This window comes from Panulirus ornatus, chromosome 46 (genome assembly GCF_036320965.1).
Source record: "Panulirus ornatus isolate Po-2019 chromosome 46, ASM3632096v1, whole genome shotgun sequence".
NCBI classification, from domain to species: domain Eukaryota; kingdom Metazoa; phylum Arthropoda; class Malacostraca; order Decapoda; family Palinuridae; genus Panulirus; species Panulirus ornatus.
Window position 1 is genome coordinate 21,134,312 of NC_092269.1, and position 9,422 is coordinate 21,143,733.

The window sequence follows — 9,422 nt, forward strand, 5'->3', positions numbered from 1 at the left end:
ACACCCACTAAACTCTGTGAAAGTGGCAAAGTTGACCATATGAAAGATGAGTGAGGATGCGAGTTTCCTTTTGCAAGGAATAGAGATGAGTAGTGACCCTAAGAGGACATAAATGGTGCATCTATTATGAGATGGATCATGGGGGAAGAAGAGGCCGAGTGTGTTAAAAGGTTGCTTGAGAGGATCAGAAACTCGTGTTAGGTGTTTAGATAGTTGTTTCAGACCATTAAGGAGGGACATAGAAGTGGTCTTCATGCCTTATCACGTATTCATCGGAAGGAGTATGATGATTGAGCCTTAGACAATATCAACTCAACGTTCTTCGCTTGACATGAATATGCAAGGTGTCGCTCTGCAGATGATCATCAGAGAACAAAGAAGCACAAAATATCCAATGATTACCAGTGATGAGACAACGCCAACCAGTAGCGCCTCTTCTCTGTTCTTCCGTATGCGGCCATCTAGCACATCTTGAGTCCAGTAGCGTATAAGGCCAGCGTCATCCAGTCGGGTAAAAAATTCACTAAAACGTGGGTAGAAAGGTGCACCCTTCCTGGAGAGCAGAGAAATCAAGACGTGTCTACTTTAACCAATAATAACTTGTACATATAAGTGGCAAAGGCTATATCTGTGGATACATAGTGTAACAGAAAAAAAGATATCTATGTAAGGTTTTCGAGTTGTCTGTTGGTGCCAGAAGCACCACAGACGAAACTTACTGAATGAAACACTCTCTTTACTGCCTTTATTAGAACTTGGGGATGCAGTCAGATTTCCTGTCTTACCTGTATGTTACCGCACATCTAACATACGAAAACCTACCAGAGAGAGAAGCATCATAATTTCAAAAAAATAAAAAAGAAGTGTTACGAACACGAAAATCAAATTTCCAGGTTGTTAAAAATGGGCAATTATGACAGTATATAGACAATACTGCATATCATTTGTAGTTCTAAAATACTCAAAATAATCACGTGTAACACATGATTAATTGTTGTTTTATGGGAACTATGTTTTGATTTCATACAGAAAAGAAATTGCTCAATCGTGACAAAAAAAAGTTAGTTAACATAAAAACTGTAAATAGTGAAGGAATATTGGTAGTTACAAGCTGACTCACTTCATACATCCCATGAGGAGGAAGATGATATATATGTATATATATAAATATATATATATATATATATATATATATATATATATATATATATATATATATATATATATATATATATATATATATATATATATATATATATATATATATATATATATATATATATATATATTCATTCATTTTTATTATATATTTTTTATTTATGAATTTTGCTTTGTCGCTGTCTCCTGCGTTAGCGAGGTAGCGCAAGGAAACAGACGAAAGAATGGCCCAACCCGCCCACATACACATGTATATACATACATGTCCACACAGCACAATATACATACCTATACATCTCAATGTACACATATATATATACACACACAGACATATACATATATACACATGTACACAATTCATACTGTCTGCCTTTATTTGTTCCCATCGCCACCTCGCCACACATGGAATAACAACCCACTTCCCCCCTCATGTGTGTGGGGTAGCGCTAGGAAAAAACACAAAAGGCCCCATTCGTTCACACTCAGTCTCTAGCTGTCATGTAATAATGCACCGAAACCACAGCTACCTTTCCACATCCAGGCCCCACACACTTTGCATGGTTTACCCCAGACGCTTCACATGCCCTGGTTCAATCCACTGACAGCACGTCGACCCCAGTATACCACATCGTTCCAATTCACTCTATTCCTTGCACGCCTTTCACCCTCCTGCATGCTCAGGCCCCGATCACTCAAAATCTTTTTCACTCAATCTTTCCACCTCCAGTTTGGTCTCCCACTTCTCCTCGTTCCCTTCACCTCTGACACATATATCCTCTTGGTCAATCTTTCCTCACGCATTCTCTCCATGTGACCAAACCATTTCAAAACACCCTCTTCTGCTCTCTTAACCACACTCTTTTTATTTCCACATATCTCTATCACCCTTCCATTACTTACTCGATCAAACCACTTCACACCACACATTGTCCTCAAACATCTCATTTCCAGCACATCCATCCTCCTGCGCACAACTCTATCCATAGCCCACGCCTCGCAACCATACAACATTGTTGGAACCACTATTCCTTCAAACATACCCATTTTTGATTTCCGAGATAATGTTCTCGACTTCCAAACATTCTTCAAGGCTCCCAAAACTTTTGCCCCCTCCCCCACCCAATGATTCACTTCCGCTTCCATGGTTCCATCCGCTGCCAGATCCACTAACTGATATCTAAAACACTTTACTTCCTCCAGTTTTTCTCCATTCAAACTTACCTCCCAATTGACTTGACACTCAACCCTACTATACCTAATAACCTTCCTCTTATTCATATTTACTCTTAACTTTCTTCTTTCACACACTTTACCAAACTCAGTCACCAGCTTCTGCAGTTTCTCACATGAATCAGCCACCAGCGTTGTATAATCAGCGAACAACAACTGACTCACTTCCCAAGCTCTCTCATCCACAACAGACTTCATTCTTGCCCCTCTTTCCAAAACTCTTGCATTCAACTTCCTAACAACCCCATTCATAAACAAATTAAACAACCATGGAGACATCACACGCCCCAGCCGCAAACCTACATTCACTGAAAACCAGTCACTTTCCTCTCTTCCTACGCGTACACATGCCTTACATCCTCGATAAAAACATTTCACTCCTTCTAACAAATTTCCATTCACACCATATATTCTTAATACCTTCCGCAAAGCATCTCTATCAACTCTATCATATGCCTTCTCCAGATCCATAAATGCTACATACAAATCCATTTGCTTTTCTAAGTATTTCTCACATACATTCTTCAAAGCAAACACCTGATCCACACATCCTCTACCACTTCTGAAACCACACTGCTCTTCCCCAATCTGACCCTCTGTACAATAAGTACCCTCCCATATAATTTACCAGGAATACTCAACAAACTTATACCTCTGTAATTTGAGCACTCACTCCTATCCCCTATGCCTTTGTGCAATGGCACAATGCAAGAATTCCGCCAATCCTCAGGCACCTCACCATGAGTCATACATACATTAAATAACCTTGCCAACCAGTCAACAATACAGTCACCCACTTTTTTAATAAATTCCACTGCAATACCATCCAAACTTGCTGCCTTGCCGGCTTTCATCTTCCGCAAAGCTTTTACTACCTCTTCTCTGTTTACCAAATCATTTTCCCCAACCCTCTCACTTTGCACACCACCTCGGCCAAGACATCCTATATCTGCCACTCTATCATCAAAAACATTCAACAAACCTTCAAAATACTCACTGCATCTCCTTCTCACATCACCACTACTTGTTATCACCTCCCCATTAGCGCCTTTCACTGAAGTTCCCATTTGCTCCCTTGTCTTACGCACTTTATTTACCTCCTTCCAGAACAACTTTTTATTCTCCCTAAAATTTAATGATACTCTCTCACCCCAACCTCATTTGCCCTCTTTTTCACCTCTTGCACCTTTCTCTTGACCTCCTGTCTCTTTCTTATATAAATCTCCCACTCAATTGCATTTTTTCCCTGCAAAAATCATCCAAATGTCTCTCTCTTCTCTTTCACTAATAATCTTACTTCTTCATCCCACCACTCACTACCCTTTCTAATCAACCCACCTCCCACGCTTCTCATGCCACAAGCATCTTTTGCGCAATCCATCACTGATTCCCTAGATACATCCCATTCCTCCCCCACTCCCCTTACTTCCATTGTTCTCACCTTTTTCCATTCTGTACTCAGTCTCTCCTGGTACTTCCTCACACAAGTCTCATTCCCAAGCTCACTTACTCTCACCACCCTCTTCACCCCAACATTCACTCTTCTTTTCTGAAAACCCATACAAATCTTCACCTTAGCCTCCACAAGATAATGAGCAGACATACCCTCCAGTTGCACCTCTCAGCACATTTACATCCAAAAGTCTCTCTTTCGCGCGCCTATCAATTAACACGTAATCCAATAACGCTCTCTGGCCATTTCTCCTCCTTACATAAGTATACTTATGTATATCTAGCTTTTTAAACCAGGTATTCCCAATCACCAGTCCTTTTTCAGCACATAAATCTACAAGCTCTTCACCATTTCAATTTACAACACTGAACACCCCATGTATACCATTTATTCCCTCAACTGCCACATAACTCACCTTTGCATTCAAATCATCCATCACTATAACCCGGTCGCGTGCATCAAAACCACTAACACACTCATTCAGCTGCTCCCAAAACACTTGCCTCTCATAATCTTTCTTCTCATGCCCAGGTGCATATGCACCAATAATCACCCATCTCTCTCCATCAACTTTCAGTTTTACCCATATTAATCGAGAATTTACTTTCTTACAAACTATCATATACTCCCACAACTCCTGTTTCAGGAGTACTGCTACTCCTTCCCTAGCACTTGTCCTCTCACTAACCCCTGACTTTACTCCCAAGACATTCCCAAACCAATCTTCCCCTTTACCCTTGAGCTTCGTTTCACTCAGAGCCAAAACATCCAGGTTCCTTTCCTGAAACATACTACCTATCTCTCCTTTTTTCACATCTTGGTTACATCCAAACACATTTAGACACCCCATATATATATATATATATATATAGAGAGAGAGAGAGAGAGAGAGAGAGAGAGAGAGAGAGAGAGAGAGAGAGAGAGAGAGAGAGAGAGAGAGAGAGAGAGAGAGAGAGAGAGAGAGAGAGAGAGAGAGAGAGAGAGAGAGAGAGAGAGAGAGAGAGAGAGACTTTTGGATGTTAATGTGCTGAGAGGTGCAACTGGAGGGATGTCTGATCATTATCTTGTGGAGGCTAAGGTGAAGATTTGTATGGGTTTCCAGAAAAGAAGAGTGAATTTTGGGGTGAAGAGGGTGGTGAGAGTAAGTGAGCTTGGGAAGGAGACTTGTGTGAGGAAGTACCAGGAGAGACTGAGTACAGATTGGAAAAAGGTGAGAACAATGGAAGTAAGGGGAGTGGGGGAGGAATGGGATGTATTTAGGGAATCAGTGATGGACAGCGCAAAAGATGCTTGTGGCATGAGAAGAGTGGGAGGTGGGTTGATTAGAAAGGGTAGTGAGTGGTGGGGTGAAGAAGTAAGAGTATTAGTGAAAGAGAAGAGAGAGGCATTTGGACGATTTTTCCAGGGTAAAAATGAAATTGAGTGGGAGACGTATAAAAGAAAGAGACAGGAGGTCAAGAGAAAGGTGCAAGAGGTGAAAAAAGGGCAAATGAGAGTTGGGTTGAGAGAGTATCATTAAATTTTACGGAGAATAAAAAGATGTTCTGGAAGGAGGTAAATAAAGTGCGTAAGACAAGGGAGCAAATGGGAACTTCAGTGAAGGGCGCAAATGGGGAGGTGATAACAAGTAGTGGTGATGTGAGAAGATGGAGTGAGTATTTTGAAGGTTTGTTGAATGTGTTTGATGATAGAGTGGCAGATATAGGGTGTTTTGGTCGAGGTGGTGTGCAAAGTGCGAGGGTTAGGGAAAATGATTTGGTAAACAGAGAAGAGGTAGTAAAAGCTTTGCGGAAGATGAGAGCCGGCAAGGCAGCAGGTTTGGATGGTATTGCAGTGGAATTTATTAAAAAAGGGGATGACTGTATTGTTGACTGGTTGGAAAGGTTATTTAATGTATGTATGACTCATCGTGAGGTGCTTGAGGATTGACGGAATGCGTGCATAGTGCCATTGTACAAAGGCAAAGGGGATAAGAGTGAGTGCTCAAATTACAGAGGTATAAGTTTGTTGAGTATTCCTGGCAAATTGTATGGGAGGGTATTGATTGAGAGGGTGAAGGCATGTACAGAGCATCAGATTGGGGAAGAGCAGTGTGGTTTCAGAAGTGGTAGAGGATGTGCGGATCAGGTGTTTGCTTTGAAGAATGTATGTGAGAAATCCTTAAAAAGCAAATGGATTTGTATGTAGCATTTATGGATCTGGAGAAGGCATATGATAGAGTTGATAGAGATGCTCTGTAGAAGGTATTAAGAATATATTGTGTGGGAGGCAAGTTGTTAGAAGCAGTGAAAAGTTTTTATCGAGGATGTAAGGCATGTGTACGTGTAGGAAGATAGGAAAGTGATTGGTTCTCAGTGAATGTAGGTTGCGGCAGGGGTGTGTGATGTCTCCATGGTTGTTTAATTTCTTTATGGATGGGGTTGTTAGGGAGGTGAATGCAAGAGTTTTGGAAAGAGGGGCAAGTATGAAGTCTGTTGGGGATGAGAGAGCTTGGGAAGTGAGTCAGTTGCTGTTCGCTGATGATACAGCGCTGGTGGCTGATTTATATGAGAAACTGCAGAAGCTGGTGACTGAGTTTGGTAAAGTGTGTGAAAGAAGAAAGTTAAGAGTAAATGTGAATAAGAGCAAGGTTATTAGGTACAGTAGGGTTGAGGTTCAAGTCAATTGGGAGGTGAGTTTGAATGGAGAAAAACTGGAGGAAGTGAAGTGTTTTAGATATCTGGGAGTGGATCTGGCAGCGGATGGAAACATGGAAGCGGAAGTGGATCATAGGGTGGAGGAGGGGGCGAAAATTCTGGGAGCCTTGAAGAATGTGTGGAAGTCGAGAACATTATCTCGGAAAGCAAAAATGTGTATGTTTGAAGGAATAGTGGTTCCAACAATGTTGTATGGTTACGATGCGTGGACTATAGATAGAGTTGTGCGCAGGAGGATGGATGTGCTGGAAATGAGATGTTTGAGGACAATGTGTGGTGTGAGGTGGTTTGATCGAGTAAGTAACGTAAGGGTAAGAGAGATGTGTGGAAATAAAAAGATTGTGGTTGAGAGAGCAGAAGAGGGTGTTTTGAAATGGTTTTTTCACTTGGAGAGAAGGAGTGAGGAAAGATTGACCAAGAGGATATATGTGTCGGAGGTGGAGGGAACGAGGAGAAGAGGGAGACCAAATTGGAGGTGGAAAGATGGAGTGAAAAAGATTTTGTGTGATCGGGGCCTGAACATGCAGGAGTGTGAAAGGAGGGCAAGGAATAGACTGAATTGGAGCGATGTGGTATACGGGGGTTGACGTGCTGTCAATGGATTGAATCGAGGCATGTGACGCGTCTGGGGTAAACCATGGAAATCTGTGTAGGTATGTATATTTGCGTGTGTGGACGTATGTATATACATGTGTATGGGGGTGGGTTGGGCCATTTCTTTCGTCTGTTTCCTTGCGCTACCTCGCAAACGCGGGAGACAGCGACAAAGCAAAAAAAAGAAAAAAAAAGAAATATATATATATATATATATATATATATATATATATATATATATATATATATATATATATATATATATTATTTATTATTTTATATATTTTTTTATTATACTTTGTCGCTGTCTCCCGCGTTTGCGAGGTAGCGCAAGGAAACAGACGAAAGAAATGGCCCAACCCCCCCCCATACACATGTATATACATACGTCCACACACGCAAATATACATACCTACACAGCTTTCCATGGTTTACCCCAGACGCTTCACATGCCTTGATTCAATCCACTGACAGCACGTCAACCCCGGTATACCACATCGCTCCAATTCACTCTATTCCTTGCCCTCCTTTCACCCTCCTGCATGTTCAGGCCCCGATCACACAAAATCTTTTTCACTCCATCTTTCCACCTCCAATTTGGTCTCCCTCTTCTCCTCGTTCCCTCCACCTCCGACACATATATCCTCTTGGTCAATCTTCCCTCACTCATTCTCTCCATGTGCCCAAACCACTTCAAAACACCCTCTTCTGCTCTCTCAACCACGCTCTTTTTATTTCCACACATCTCTCTTACCCTTACGTTACTCACTCGATCAAACCACCTCACACCACACATTGTCCTCAAACATCTCATTTCCAGCACATCCATCCTCCTGCGCACAACTCTATCCATAGCCCACGCCTCGCAACCATACAACATTGTTGGGACCACTATTCCTTCAAACGTACCCATTTTTGCTTTCCGAGATAATGTTCTCGACTTCCACACATTCTTCAAGGCCCCCAGATTTTTCGCCCCCTCCCCCACCCTATGATCCACTTCCGCTTCCATGGTTCCATCCGCTGCCAGATCCACTCCCAGATATCTAAAACACTTCACTTCCTCCAGTTTTTCTCCATTCAAACTCACCTCCCAATTGACTTGACCCTCAACCCTACTGTACCTAATAACCTTGCTCTTATTCACATTTACTTTTAACTTTCTTCTTCCACACACTTTACCAAACTCAGTCACCAGCTTCTGCAGTTTCTCACATGAATCAGCCACCAGCGCTGTATCATCAGCGAACAACAACTGACTCACTTCCCAAGCTCTCTCATCCCCAACTGACTTCATACTTGCCCCTCTTTCCAAAACTCTTGCATTTACCTCCCTAACAACCCCATCCATAAACAAATTAAACAACCATTGAGACATCACACACCCCTGCCGCAAACCTACATTCACTGAGAACCAATCACTTTCCTCTCTTCCTACACGTACACATGCCTTACATCCTCGATAAAAACTTTTCACTGCTTCTAACAACTTTTCTCCCACACCATATATTCTTAATACCTTCCACAGAGCATCTCTATCAACTCTATCATATGCCTTCTCCAGATCCATAAATGCTACATACAAATCCATTTGCTTTTCTAAGTATTTCTCACAAACATTCTTCAAAGCAAACACCTGATCTACAGATCCTCTACCACTTCTGAAACCACACTGCTCTTCCCCAATCTGATGCTCTGTGCATGCCTTCACCCTCTCAATCAATACCCTCCCATATAATTTACCAGGAATACTCAACAAACTTATACCTCTGTAATTTGAGCACTCACCCTTATCCCCTTTGCCTTTGTACAATGGCACTATGCACGCATTCCGCCAATCCTCAGGCACCTCACCATGAGTCATACATACATTAAATAACCTTACCAACCAGTCAACAATACAGTCACCCCCTTTTTAAATGAATTCCACTGCAATACCATCCAAACCTGCTGCCTTGCCGGCTTTCATCTTCCGCAAAGCTTTCACTACCTCTTCTCTTTTTACCAAATCATTTTCCCTAACCCTCTCACTTTGCACACCACCTCGACCAAAACACCCTATATCTGCCACTCTATCATCAAACACATTCAACAAACCTTCAAAATACTCACTCCATCTCCTTCTCACATCACCACTACTTGTTATCACCTCCCCATTTGCGCCCTTCACTGAAGTTCCCATTTGCTCCCTTGTCTTACGCACTTTATTTACCTCCTTCCAGAACATCTTTTTATTCTCCCTAAAATTTAATGATAGTCTCTCACCCCAACTCTCATTATATATATATATA

The 9,422-nt window shown here is 41.8% G+C and overlaps 1 protein-coding gene across 1 annotated transcript in view; it reads right to left on the reverse strand.

Annotated features, from left to right (window-relative positions):
- Window positions 1-312: 312 nt before the first annotated feature.
- The window catches only part of LOC139763330 (glutamate receptor ionotropic, delta-2-like), a 135,100-nt gene continuing 125,990 nt past the window's right edge, over window positions 313-9,422 (reverse strand). The window contains exon 8 of the mRNA XM_071689351.1: window positions 313-553. Within this exon, the coding sequence (XP_071545452.1) occupies window positions 313-553 (241 nt within the window). The remainder of the gene's footprint in view (window positions 554-9,422) is intronic.